This window comes from Schistocerca cancellata, chromosome 7 (genome assembly GCF_023864275.1).
Source record: "Schistocerca cancellata isolate TAMUIC-IGC-003103 chromosome 7, iqSchCanc2.1, whole genome shotgun sequence".
Lineage (NCBI taxonomy): Eukaryota > Metazoa > Arthropoda > Insecta > Orthoptera > Acrididae > Schistocerca > Schistocerca cancellata.
The window spans coordinates 261,325,873-261,341,081 of NC_064632.1; the positions used below are offsets into that span (position 1 = coordinate 261,325,873).

Sequence of the window (15,209 nt, forward strand, 5' to 3'; positions counted from 1 at the left end):
TAATAAAGAATTGTGAAGGTGGTTCTATGAACCCTCTGCGAGGCACTTAAATGTGATTTGCAGAGTATCCATGTAGATGTAGATGCAGATGTAGATGTAGAAGCAGAAATAACAACGAATGCGGTGGATAGCGGTAACGCACCCTTCCGTCTAAAGTCGACCACAAGGGCTGAATGATGTTGAAATCCGGTGATTGTGGGGGCCAGGGGACATACGATAATTCCTCCTTCTGCTCACAAAACCAGTTCTGTACTGTGAGAACTGTGTGAAGAGGGCTCCTGCCGTCTTGGAACACAGCACCACCATTAGTGAACAAACATTCTATCACGGGATGAACCTGACCAGCCAGAATGGCCACACAATCCTTGGCAGTAAAGCATCCTTGAAGTGTAACCAAGGGGCCAGTGGAATACCACGACATGCCTGCAAGCACCATCGCCAAATCTCCACCATGTGTCACTCTACGCAGTAAGCAGCCTGCATCCTAGCCTGGGACGGCGTACTCCAGACGTAAACTCAGCCACGAGTTGAAAAGAGTGTGAAACAAGACTCATTCGACCGAATAACTTTCTTCCATTGTTCCATAATCGAGCTGTTATGGCTTCGGCACCACGGTTTCCCGTATCACGAGTATGCATCACTGATGAGTTGTTTTGGAATTCCAGCTCGCTGTTCAGTCCCTGCTTATGAAGTTTCCACCGTGTTGTTTTTGTGCTGAATGTTTTCGCGAGTGCGACATTCACTTCTGCAGTGATTTTTGTAGCTGTCGTTCTCTTACGTTTTGTCAGATCTCTCTTCACGATCAATCAATGTACACTTTCTTCCGACTTGTGATTTACCGGATGATGTATTTCTGTTTTCCCTGTATACCGTGTAGATCTTCGTTAGGGTGCCTCTTGAAACAATAATACTTTGAGTCTCTTGTTTACGGAATCACCCACTATGGGATACGCCAGACGTTAGAATGCATGTTAGAATTCAGTAAGATCCGACATAACAAACTCATAACTACACAGCACACTAGTCTCGCCACTACTGACACTTAAACACATTCCAGACTTCGTACAGGTGCCGCTCGTGGTCAAATACAAGTGATCAAATATAAGTCAGGCTTTACGTAACACTCACGTTACTTGATGACATTGTTAATAATATACGGTGTCTGATGAAAAGAGAGAAGCACTCAGAAGACGTTGTCGGATGTCAATGCAACGTACGCGGCATTGGCTGGTATGTAAATGATTAGAAACGTAGTTCTCTGAGACAAGTGCATTAGTGTTGTTAGTGACTGGTGTTGTTACCAGGCGTGGTAGGGTATATGAAGGGCGTGAACAACATCAGATGATGAGTGATCACTGTGCAGCATATGCGGATGCTGCATACTCGTCTGAGTCAGCGTCATCAGCGCCTGACAGAGAGTGAAACGGACCTCATTGTGGGTCTCTGTTTGGCCGTCTGGTCGAACTGTGTACTGTCCAGATTTGTGCGTCCTTTGGATGTGAACTGGCCCGACGTTTCACTGCCCGCGATCGTGAGGACAAGAGTACTCGTTCTCAAGATTCTTGTTGACGATGTCTGACCACCGAAAGGATGGATCGCCATACTGTACACCGGGCACATCGTAACCCCTTCATATCGGCCTCTGCCATCCGATAACAAGTGTAATGGACTCCCTGTGACATTCTGCGTCGTCCCGTACCATCGGTCAGAGACTAGCAGCAGCTGAACTAGAGAATCATCGTCCCACGTGTAGTCTGCTGATAACACCACAACACAAACGGTTGCAACTGTAGTGGTATCGTGGAAGGACACCGAGGACTGACTTCTGATAGATGGCGTCACACAGTGTTCAGCGATGGATCTGGTTCTGCACGATGGATGAGCATCGTCAGCGAGTATGACGGTGACCTAGGCAGAGGTCACAGGTCACATACTCTAATGTTTCGGAGAGACACATCTGTGTTACTTCTGGCGTCGTCGTGTGCAGTCATCAGCTGTGACTTCACGTCAGGGCTGGCAGTGACTGAGGGTACTATGACTGTACAACGTTACCTCGTGGACATCCTACAAAAAAATGGTTCAAATGGCTCTGAGGACTATGGGACTTAACATCTGAGGTCATCAGTCCTCTCAAACGTAGAACTACTTAATCCTAACTAACCTAAGGACATCACACACATCCATGCACGAGGCAGGATTCGAACCTGCGACCGTAGCGGTCACGCGATTCCAGACTGAGGACATCCTTCAGACTTATGTATAACCTCCGATGCAGAAGTACCATGGTGCCATTTTCCAACAACACAATGCTCGTCCACATATCTGTGTGATGCTGAGGTACTTAGGTGGCCAGCAAGATTCCCAGATGTGTCTCTAATAGAACATGTGTGAGTATAGCTCCGACGTGATTTCTGTCTCAGTGCGAGTATCCAAGATATCAAGGACCAATTACAACAGTCGTGGACCAGTTTGACACAGGAGTGGATGCAACGGCTTTATAATATCCTTCCCAGCCTAGCAGTGTGTGCATCCAAGCCAGAGTGGATGCAACGTTATACTGATTAAGTGGGCTCACACTGCCAAGTTCTTTGGAAATCTGAATCGAGTTTGTAATCACATACCCTGTCAACTTGTAAAGATTCGTTTATTCCTTTAATTTTATAGCTGACTGTACATTATTGAAAATGCCTGATCATGCATTATGTTTGCCTTTCTGTACTAAAGTAAGTGACTTTAAATCTTTATGAGGTTTTGTTTTCATTTCTAATAGTGATTCCATGAAGTGAGCTGTTGGTTTGGTATATGGCAAATTTCTTTAAGGAATAAATATATTGGTAAGTAGAAGTCAGCACCCGCAGTTCCGTGAACAGGTCTGTGCAAGACGTTCTTGAGTTCACAACCCAAATAATCCGCTTTCTATATTTGATGAATGAAAGAAAAGGTTGAGAGTGAACCTCGTACTTTCCCTATCAGGGATACGGACGTATACCCGAAGTAGTGTCGACTGCCTGATGAAGACTGGTGCCATGTTTGCAATTGAAGTTACCTGTGAGAGTTAATAGTCCGTGTGTGGGCAACAGTAATATCAAAAGGAAACCTCCAGCAGACTCTGTTTTTGTTATTAATACTTACACCTCCTTCTAAGATGTACCCGACCATGGCCGGCATGATGAAACCCGTGCACGTGCCGACTGCGTTCATTATACCGTACAGAGATCCTGGAAGAAAAGATACAAGATATGTTAATATAGAGAAAACTGAGCTCTAGGTGAAACATAATGGCAGTAAATAACAAGGAAAATGTTCGAATACACAATAGTATTTCATAGAATATGTTAGACTTCTATATAAGTAAAGTGATACAGAAAAGAGCTGAAGACCGGCCTCAGAAAACGTTGTATATCACATTACTGACAAAGTTCAATTCACTCCACAGCCCATCTTGATTTTCCCCTCCTCAAATCGTCAATATTGCTGAGGCTCTCTGGTACTAAAATAGCACTGCAGCATTATGTATAGAGCTGGGGTGCAATTCCAGTATCAGAGAGCTTCAGCAATTCTGACGGCTTAAGAAGGAGAAAATCGAGATGGGCTGAGTGGAGACCGGAAGTTTGTGTTAGGGAAGGTATTGGACTATACTAATCCGTGCAGGCCTGTTAGCCGCAATACCAGAGTGGTGTAGTGGATAACACGTCTGCATAGTAAGCAGGAGTCCCAGGTTCAAGTTCCAGACTAGGCACAAATTTTAATTCATTACTTGATTTCACTATGTCAGATAATATATTCTGTCAATACAGTCCATTATTTTTGCCACTGTAACAGAAAATTAATATTTTTTTTATATGCAGCGTTATTTCATAATGTACTTTTACAAAATATGCAACATTCTTACATGGAAAGCTACGTAAAAATTAAGACCCCTTTCTACTGTTGTAAAATATGCTAAATACTTGTTGCTATTCTGTAATACATACTGACTGTATAACTTTATCCTACATAATAAAACGTACAAATAAATAGTACCAAATGGAAACAACAATTATTTTTACTTACTGAAAAATTATGAAATTATGTATAAAATCTTCATTGATAGAAGTCTTCAGTTGAGTGAATATAATCTCTTTTTAAGGCCAAATCAAGTTACAGTTGTTTAACACTGAATCAAAGTAACGACTGTGGGAGAGCTCAAGATAAAAGGAAACCAGAGCAATGTCTCACATTAGCCCATTAACTGCCCATTTTTTCTTCGAGCTACATTTATTTCTGGGTTGCCTGATTAACGTATAGACTGGGAAAAGGAATTTAAAATTAGGAAATGAAATAACTTTGAAATAAAAATTATATTTTAGTCGATCCCCAAATGGGGATCCTGGCACATTCACTCGCTTTTTACTTTTTTTTTCCAGACAACAAAACATTCGATGTGGAGTCCCACGCTGCTCACAGATCACTACTTTCTTGCTTTTTTCCTGCAAATTCCCCGTTTTATTTCTTTCCCAAATGTAGTGCGTTCAGTCAAAGTGTCCAGTTCCAGAAGTAGTTAGCTCAAATGCATGCACTTGATGTGAACGGTTTCGGGTATGATGGATGTCCTGATATTTTTGGATCACCAGCAACGGATGATTGAGCACGAATGCCCTTACCACCATCCTTCTAAACTGGAGCAGTGGAATATTTTCATTCGTGAGGCAGTAGGTGACGGGAGCTGTACATGATCCACTGTTTACATGATCCACTGTTTAAATCCGAATCTCACCGATTTACCACGAATGAAGTGGTTTAGATAATGGTGCCTGTAATACCGAACCATTTTCTCATGAATACTCAGGCTGTCAGAAAAAACTTGAAATTACATGCAATTCTTATTTAGCAAGTTCATCATAGATACAATTTTCGAAAGTTTGTCACTTTCGTCAGCTAGTATTCTGTTCAGATGCGTGGCGCTTGATTCCCAGATATCTGTTGCTGCTCATACACTGGCGTACGCTCCTTATATCAGTGTCTTAATCTCCATTCCAATGTAACTGCTCCAGTGGGAGAACACGCTAACCAGTTTGGAGCGGTACACCTAAGAACATGCATTCATTGGATCAGTACTGTATTGTTGTTCAGTGTAGCGTACTGAACACTTCCACTGGCAGTCAAGTTCAGTACATGTTCACCAAAAAATTCTTCAAAGCAATCAATTGCAGGCTTTCCTTTGAGTGCTGCTACCAAATGGCATTAGCACTTTTCAAATTCTACTCGATGTGATAGGTCTCACCTTAAGTTGCATCCTCAATTGTTAAAAAAAATGGTTCAAATGGCTCTGAGCACTATGGGACTTAACATCTGAGGCCATCAGTCCCCTAGAACTTAGAACTACTTAAACCTAACTAACCTAAGGACAACACACACATCCCTGCCCGAGGCAGGATTCGAACCTGCGACCGTAGCGGTCTCGCTGTTCCAGACTGAAGCGCCTAGAACAGCTCGGCCACACCGGGCGGCCTCAATTGTTCAATTAGAAGTGGTATTAGCTTTCATTTTATTCGTGAAATGATCTGCACTTTCGCGATCCTCTATTTTTTTCATTAGCATGATCCTCCAGAGTACGTTAGGCATCAGCTGGAAGAATATCTTACAATATATTTTCGTCGTTCCATCGCAGTCAGACGTCTCATCTACGCAGTCTGGAGCCAGCCCGACAATTTCACTGGTTTCATTCACCTCATCATCGTCATCAGAAGAAGACATGAAATTGGGGTCATTTAGAATGTCTTCAATTTCCCTTATAGAAAGTGGTTTATAGCGACATACTGCGCCTGGAGAGAGAAGATAAACAAAATGTTGCTTTAGGCGGAATCTGTCATAAGCCCCAAACGAGGGTCGAAATTCAGAGAGGGACGCCACGGGAAAATAAACAATCGATAAACATCTAAAACCATTGCAGAACATGCCAGTGCTGGGAGTTAGTTACATAATAACATAACCCATGGTGTTTTGAAAATGTTCAGCTCTTGTAACTCTGAAAACCTTTAGCTCTTCACATAAATAATCCTGTGCAGTCGACTCGTATAACAACAGCTAACTAACAGTCAATTCATAAGCGCTACGAAGGTCTGGAAAACAATACAATATAGTAACAACTGTTGCCAATATAATTACAAGTACAAAATTTCAGTTACAAAGACAAGTCCACAAATTGGAAACATGACAATTAATGGGTAAACTAACCTGTAAATTCGAGTAAATCTCAGAAATACAGTAGTTCAGATTTCATTCAGTGTATGTTTTAATGACAGTTCGACGCTGGGGAAACAGTTAAAACCACAAGTTGCAAAAGTTCAAAACCGCACCTTCAGCTGTTAAAGTCATGGCAAAGGTCTTCTGGCACTCTGAAGGGGTTATTCTCTTTTATATCCTCCCTCATGGTGTAACGATCATCTGCAACGTGTACTGCACTACCCACACGAAATTGAAGAAACAACTTCAGCGTGTTTGTCGCCACAAAAAAGCAAACGTACCTCTTCTTCTCATGACAACGCAAAGCCTCAGACAGGTCTGTGCACCCGAGAGGAGCTCACAAAACTTCACTGGACCGTTCTTCCTCATCCGCCCTACAGACCAGATCTCGCGCCTTCCGACTTCCATCTCTTTGGCTCAATGATGAATTCATTCCGGGGAAAGCAGTACGCAGTTGTTGAGGAGTTTGTTGATGGAGCGAGACGTTGGCTCCGACGTCGACCAGCAGACTGGTACCATATGGGCAAATATTCCCTGCCAGTAGGGTGGCGTAAAGCCATCGCATTGATAATAGATTATATGGAGAAACAGGGTTTCGCAGGCAAAAGAGTGGGGAATAATATGGTGTACCAGAATCCTGAAAAAAAAAACGAACCTGCTTTCAGAAAAAAATGTGTTGTATTACTTATTTAATGCCTCTCGTATGAGCTGTAGACATACAACCACTTCTTTCCCAATCTTGTACCCTAAATGTTCCGTTTGTTGGCAAAGAAAAATCACGTCATAACTGAAAGAGTCCACACTGAGGTTCGGTTTATGGCAAACGAGAAATTAATGTTGCAGCCTGACTATCAGCGTTAGATTAAGAATGCAGTGTAAAAAAACTGTTACTCCCCGCCCAGCACCGAGAGGAGACCATGATAACAGCATTTAACACCGTCTCTGGCCCTGATAATGACGACAATTCGACGAGGAAGAGTGTCCACGTGTGCTTTTCGGGTATATCATATCCATCGAAGCCAGTCATCGATCACCTCCAAATTAGGTAGTATTTTCTGTGGATCTAAGATCGAGTAATTTAGTAATAAATTTAAATTAATGCCAGAATATGCATTCTGTACATAAAACGTGAATTTTCCGTAAAATGATTGATCGAACAATGAAAGTAGCGGCGCCATAACAAATTAGCCTTAGATCTGTATGGAAAAATATATTTCGCTCAAATGTTCTAATGTGTGTGAAATATTATGGGACTCAGCTGCTAAGGTCATCAGTCCCTAAGCTTACACACTACTTAACCTAAATTATCCTAAGGACAAACACACACACCCATGCCCGAGGGAGGACTCGAACCTCCGCCGGGATCAGCCGCACAGTCCATGACTGCAGCGCCCTAGACCGCACGGGTAATCCCGCGCAGTATATTTAGTTTATTTGTTTTTATTTATTAACAAAAAATCCGCTTGAAATGGTGATTAAGCCAACAAAATACTAGTTGCTGAACAAACTAATGCTCTCAGCAGAAAACCATGGACAGCAGTGGAAAGCTGAATGAATTTACATGCTGTAAGTAGGCTGCTTATGTTTTCTTTATGTATGTAGGCTGTTTATGTTTTCTTATTGGCAACGTTACGTAGCGCTCTGTATGAAAATCACTGGCTGTGCTGTGTGCAGCCTGTGGCTAGTTTGCATTGTTGTCTGCCATTGTAGTGTTGGGCAGCGGCAGCTGGATGTGAACAGCGCGTAGCGTTGCGCAGTTGGAGGTGAGCCGCCAGCAGTGGTGGATGTGAGGAGAGAGATGGCGGAGTTTTGAAATTTGTAAGACTGGATGTCAATTATGAATATTAAGGTAAATACATTGTTTGTTCTCTATTAAAATCTTTCATTTGCTAACTATCCCTATCAGTAGTTAGTGCCTTCCGTAGTTTGAATCTGTTATTTAGCTGGCAGTAGTGGCGCTCGCTGTATTGCAGTAGTTCGAGTAACGAAGATTTTTGTAAGGTAAGTGATTTGTGAAAGGTATAGGTTAATGTTAGTCAGGGCCATTGTTTTGTAGGGATTATTGAAAGTCAGATTGCGTTGCGCTAAAAAATGTTGTGTGTCAGTTTAAGCACAGTCTTGTATAATTGTTCTAAGGGGACGTTTCAATGCTAACTGATTTATCGTGAACGTGTGTAGCATAAAAATAAGAGTTTATATATACTAGAAGATGGAAGGGTTTCGATTTAACTAGTGACAATGCGAGTGCTTAAATAACTGGCGCCGCGCGGTCTGAGGCGCCTTACCACGGTTCGCGCGGCTGCCCCCGTCGGAGGTTCCAGTCCTCCCTCGGGTGTGTGTGTGTGTGTGTGTCTGTGTGTGTGTGTGTGTTTGTGTGTGTGTGTGTGTGTGTGTGTGTTGCCCTTCGCGGAAGTTAGTTAGCGTTAGATTAAGTAATGTGTAAGCCTAGGGACCGTTGCTCTCAGCAGTTTGGTCCCATAGAAACTTGTTGTTGTGGTCTAAAGTCCAGAGACTGGTTTGATGCAGCTCTCCATGCTACTCTATCCTGTGCAAGCTCCTTCATCTCCAAGTAACTACTGCAATCTACATCCTTTTGAATCTGCTTGGTGAATTCATCATAGGAACTTACCACCACCAAATAACTGGCGGGCTCTTTGATCTTGGTCATTCCTCATTCCGCAGCCTTAAGTGATGGTGCGCCCATATGAACTGGAGCACTAAAGTACATATGAGCAAAGATTAGATAGCGTTTCGGTAGTGTCTGAAAAATTTACAAGTCCTAACTCGTGGACTTGTGTTTTTTTTTTTCACCGTCAGCAACGAATAACTTTGAAATATTTCAGCGAGTGAGCTAGCTTCTAAACTCAGAATGATCACGTTAGGCGAACAGGCCAGAACTCTGAAACATTTCCGCAATTAATTGCTAGCGATTTCAACTTGTGGCCACTGCATGGATTGCTATTTTGTTCCCGGTTCGAAGTGATGAACCCATGTTTCATCGTCTGTGATGAGGTTCGACAAAAAATTGTCGCTATCGGTATCGTAACGCAGAAAGAATTCCGCGCAGATCGTCCTTCGTTGCCCTTATCGTCTTCTGTTATACAATGAGGAACCCAGGGGGTACACATCTTCGACTTCCCCAAACGATGGACGAGTGTGTCACCACTTCTCACAGAGACGTCCAGTTGAGCAGCGAGGCCGAACACTGTGGCCGAGCGGTTCTGGGCGCTTCAGTCCGGAACTGCACTGCCGCTACGGTCGCAGGTTCGAATGCTCCCTCGGGCATGGATGTGTGTGATGTCCTTAGGTTAGTTAGGTTTAAGTAGTTATAAGCTCTAGGGGACTGATGACCTCAGATGTTAAGTCCCATAGTGTAGTGCTTTTTTTTTTTTTTTCTTTTTGAGCAGCGAAGTGTTTTTGTGTGTGATCCGTCTAACACCTAGAGTGAGAGTGTCCGCACTTTCGAGATATCGTACAGGTTTTCACGCCCTTGTTGCGGTGATGACACGCAAAGATTCACAGCGCTTTTATTCACTGCCAGATGTCCGCAGACATTCGGTAGGTGATTATGAATATCTGTGATGCTCCGGTTTCCCGCCAAAAGAAACTCAATGAGAGCTTCTGCTTGCAACGTACCGCCGTTACAGACTCCATTTTGAAGCCCACATATAGCGCCGCCAAGTATCGGGACTTATGAAACTGAAGCGGGTTTATTCCACGATGTCCCACAACAAACTTGAAAAACTGGCTGAGAAAAAAGTTGTGTTGCACAATTTATTCAACGCCCCTCGTGCATGATTCCAGATCTGCGTCGCTCATTTTCATGATGTCTTCGCGTAAAATGTCCCACTTCGTTCTGCTGCAACTAAATCCACCGATGAGTTACGTAAATTGACGTCATTTCACCTGAAGCGTCTCAGACACGTTATTAGATACTTGTGAACGATGTCGCAGAGAAAATGACACGCCTTCGGAACGAAATTCAGAAAATTCATTGAGGCAACAAAAGTCGTGGGATATCTCCTAGTAACGTGTCGGACCTCATTTTGCCCCGCATAGTGTAGCAACTGGACGCAGTATGGACTCAACAAATCGCTGGGAGTCCCCTGCAGAAATATTGAGTCATGCTGTCTCTATAGCTTCCATAATTGCGTAATTCTTGTCGTTATATGATTCGGATTTATGTCGGCCGACGTGAGTGGCCAAATCATTAGCTCGAACTTTCCAGAATGTTCTTCAAACCAATGGCGAACTACCGTGGACTAGTCACATGGGGCAGTGTAATCCATAAAAATTCCATCATTGTCTGGGAACATGAAGTCCACGAATTGCTGCATATGGTTTCCAAGTAATCGAACTTCACCACTTCCCGTCAATGATCAGTTCAGTTTGACCAGAGGATCCAGTCTATTCCATGTACACATAGCCCGCACCATTATGGAGCCACTACCAGCTTGCACAGTGCCTTGTTGACGACTTGTGCCACTGGCTTCGTAGGGTCTGCGCCACACTCGAACCCTACCTGATCAGTCAACGATAGCCCAGGAGAGGCGCTGCAGGCGATGTCGTGCTGCTAGCAAATGCTCTCGCGTCGGTCGTCTGCTGCCACAGCCATTCAAAGCCAAATTTCGCGGTACTGTCCCAACGGATACATTCGTCGTACGTCTCACACTGATTTCTGCCATTATTTCACGCAGTGTTGCTTGTCTGTTAGCACTGACAACTCTACGCAAATGCCGCTGGTCTCGGTCGTTAATTGAAGACTGTTTGCCGCTGCGTTGACCATGACGAGAGGTAATGCCCGAAATTTGGTATTCTCAGCACGCTCTTGACACTGTGGGTGTCGGAATACTGGATTCCCTAACGATTTCCGAAACTGAAGGCCCATGCGTCTAGCTGCAACTACCATTTCGCGTTCATAGTCTGTTAATTCCCGTCGTGCCGCCATAACCACTTAGAAACCTTTTCATATGAATGACAGTTACGCCTATGCACTGCCTTTCTATATCTTGTGCATGCAATACTATCACCATGTTTATAGGCGCAAATCGCTATCCCATGACTTTTGTCAGCTCAGTTTATTAATCTTTTGTTTGTCGTAAACCGAAGCGCAATATTGACTCAGTTCTGATGTGATCTTTCTTATGCTAAAATCTTTGCAGACAAAAGTAATATTTAAGGTACAAGAAGGGAATAGAAGCAGTTGGATGTGTAGGGATTATCCATGAATGCGGATGTGTGTCGCTCAGGTTCACGCCATATTCGCGGAAAACGACTCAGATTGTTGTGTTGCAACTACATCCGCAAATGAATTAAATAAAGTTACTTTATTTCACCTGAAGCATCTCAGACATGTTATCAGATGCTTGTGAACGATGACTCAGGACCAATTTCACGGCTTGTGGTCGCTATTCAGAAAATATCATACACCTTCGCAGTTTCCTAACGTGGAATCTAAAATTGATACAATAATATCATCGCCGGAATGTAGTTCAGTAAGGTGGAAACATTAGCGGTATCTCATTGAAGATGTACACCATTGTCGTCACATGAGACATTCTTATGAAAAATAAACACTGATTAACATTCCTTGAGGCAGTTGCAGTCCAAAGAATTCGGAAAGATTATTTGCATTTAATACTATTTATAAATGCACCTCTCGACGTGAATTATTTATTTCGGGTCACGGTGATACGCGGGAAATTTAAATGAAATTAGAAAAAAAAAATATTTTTGCACTGAATTGTGATAGCAGATACTTTGGGGGACAAGGAAGGAGCCTCCGCGAGAGCATTGTATAGCAACATCATCAGATTATAGCATACCGGCGTCCCCTGGAAACATTATCAATAATGATAACGGCCAATCCTTCCACCGCCGGAAACCCTGGAAGAAGGTACCAAATAGGCATTTCTCAGAGGCAATCCTGACGATTATAAGCCTAAACGTCGACGGGATTACAAGCAACAAACAAGACATCTTATCGGAACTCTACCAGACTCATAAATGGGATGTGTTATGCATCCAAGAAACCCACAGAGCCGCAGAAGCAAAAACACCTGAAAGACAAGGAATGCGACTAGCTGTGGAAGCACCACATCCTAAACACGGCAGTGTCATATTCGTTAGAGCTGAGATGACGGTGACTTCTGTCGGAAAATCTACAGACAATTATACTGAAATATTAACAGCTGAAATTGGAAACTTTGCAGTAACATCCCCCTCAGGAGACACCGCCTTAACGAAACACTGTCCGTGCGGGCGAGGGGGTTTGTGTGATCCAATGAAGTGGAGGGCTATGCTGGCGGTGGTGTAACTACCGGCAGGGCTCCCAAGCCGGACAGGTCTCCATAGGGGATCCAGACAAAGTGTGTCTCACAACGTCCCGTCTAGTGTCCTGTCCTATCCTATAATGTTCTGTCCCATCCTATACATTCCTTTCCTTTCCTTTTCCTCCTTGTGACTGTGTGGCAGCAGATACTGTCCCCTAATGTGGACAGCGGAAGATCCTTGGAAACCAGGACAACGTTGATGCATATAGGCCTTACTGCAAAGGGATGGATAGCGTTCTGTAGTCGTGGTGAAGACAAGCTATCTAAGGGGTAAGGCCCTGAATAAAAACCTTGGCAGGTGTCCAGGCCATGAGGTGGCAGCCCCACCAGGACACTCGGGGGCTGTGGGCTGATAACCCGCACCACCAAAAAAACACATATCAAAGAAACTAAAAGGAGAAACAGCCGGATGGATCTTAAGGATGTGACCTTTGGCCTGAAAAGGAAAACCCGTATCGGTTTTTGGAATGTAAGGACGTTGAAAGAGGCAGGGAGGCTAAGACAGGTTGAAAAAGAGATGGAGAACTATCGACTAGATATATTGGGACTAAGTGAAGTAAGGTGGCCAGAATCTGGGGAATTCCAAACACAAAATGGTGGAGTGTTGCTGTATGCGGGTCAGACAGGTGAGGACGCGATGCACAGGAATGGTGTAGGGCTCTTTTTATCTAAAAGCAGCAAGAAGAGCTTACTGGAGTGGAAACCAGTCTCAGAACGGATAATAACAGCACGCTTTAAAACAAATGTGCGATATGTCACTGTAATTCAATGCTATGCACCTACTGAAATAGCTAAAGGTGAATTAAAAGATGCATTTTATACAGAGCTTAACGGAGTCCTTAGACAAACACATTCTAGGGACATAAAAATTTTAATGGGTGACTTGAACACAAAAGTTGGCTCAGAAAATGAAGGGCTTGAACATATCATGGGCGTGCATGGCATGGGGATCAGGAATGTAAATGGTGAACTGTTGATAGATACATGCGCTGAACATGACCTAGTCATTGGAGGCACATTGTTTCCACATCGTAACTGCCATAAAATAACGTGGGTTTCTCCAGACCACGTTACCGAAAATCAAATAGACCACATAGTCATAAGCCGCAAGTTCCGACACTCTCTGTTAGATGTCAGAAATAGAAGAGGGGCAGACGTTGGAAGTGACCACCACCTAGTTTTTGCGGAATTCAGACTGAAGATAGTGGCAACTAGAACCAAGCTCAATCATAGGAGCAAGAAAATAGAGGTGGGAAGATTAAAAGACCAACAGATCAAAGAAACATTTGCCCTTGAACTACAAAACAGATTCCAGGTCCTCTCTGAAGAAACCTTTATGGAAGAGGGAATTGAAACATGCTGGCAAAAAATCAAGAACAGTTATTTAGATGTGGGAGAAAAATTCTTAGGATTTAAGGCACATCAAAGGAAGGAATGTATCTCCGATGCTGCGTGGAATGAAATCAGCCACAGGAAAGAACTAAAAGTTAAGCTAAATTTTTGTAAGACAAGAGCGCAGAAGAGCGGAGTGCATAAAGAATACATGGAGGTGAACAAAAAAGTGAAAACATTGCTACGTCGAGATAAAAGGAAATGGATAGGTGAGCAAGCAAAATTAGCAGAAGAGGCAGCAAGACAAGGAAATATGAAAGAGCTCTACAACATTACCAAACGGTTGTCAATGAAGAACTTCAGACATGAAGGACCAGTTAAGAACAAGAATGGCGTGATGCTTACAACTCAACAGGCACAGCTACAGAGATGGGAGGAGCACTTCAGGGAACTGTTAAATTGTGAAGACAACCAAGAGGAACAAGTAAGAGATGTTCCAGTGGAAGTCGAAGAAGATCAAGATATAAATTTGCACACGCCCGGGTTCCCGGGTTCGATTCCCGGCGGGGTCAGGGATTTTCTCTGCCTCGTGATGGCTGGTTGTTGTGTGCTGTCCTTAGGTTAGTTAGGTTTAAGTAGTTCTAGGGGACTGATGATCATAGATGTTAAGTCCCATAGTGCTCAGAGCCATTTGAACCATTTTATAAATTTGCAGTGCCCCACAGTGGACGAAATTAGGATTGCCTTGAAAACACTAAAAAATACAAAGTCTCCAGGCCTAGACAACATAGCACCAGAGCTCTAAAAAGCCGATATTGAAAGTACTGTTAAAATGCTACATCCTTTGCTGAAGCATATTTGGTTTGAAGAGAAATCTCCAAAGGAGTGGAAAAATGGCTTGGTGGTGAAGTTCCCAAAAAAGGGAAATTTGTCAGACTGTAACAACTGGTATTACATTGTTATCAGTGCCCAGTAAGGTCCTCACCAGAATTATTTTAAACAGAATTAAAGAATCCCCTGAAAAGCGACTGCATAAAGAACAGGCCGGTTTTAGAGCACAACGCGGCTGTGTTGATATTATTAACACTCTTAGAGCAAAGCAAAGAATTCCAAGCAACCATGTACCTGGCGTTCATTTATTTTCAAAAGGCCTTCGGTTCTGTGAATCATAAAGTGCTCTGGCAGGTGTTGCGGAAGTATGGCACACTACAGAAGATCTTAAACATCATAAAAGATCTATATGATGGCTACGAATACTGCATACTCCCCAAGGGAAACATGACAGAGCCCATAAAAGTAACAACTGGAGTCCGGCACGGT

General features: G+C 43.3%; 1 protein-coding gene across 1 annotated transcript in view; it reads right to left on the bottom strand.

The window, feature by feature from the left end:
- Window positions 1-15,209, bottom strand: part of LOC126092490 (putative inorganic phosphate cotransporter) — a 398,407-nt gene that overhangs the window by 21,455 nt on the left and 361,743 nt on the right. The window contains exon 11 of the mRNA XM_049908107.1: window positions 3,133-3,218. Within this exon, the coding sequence (XP_049764064.1) occupies window positions 3,133-3,218 (86 nt within the window). The remainder of the gene's footprint in view (window positions 1-3,132; window positions 3,219-15,209) is intronic.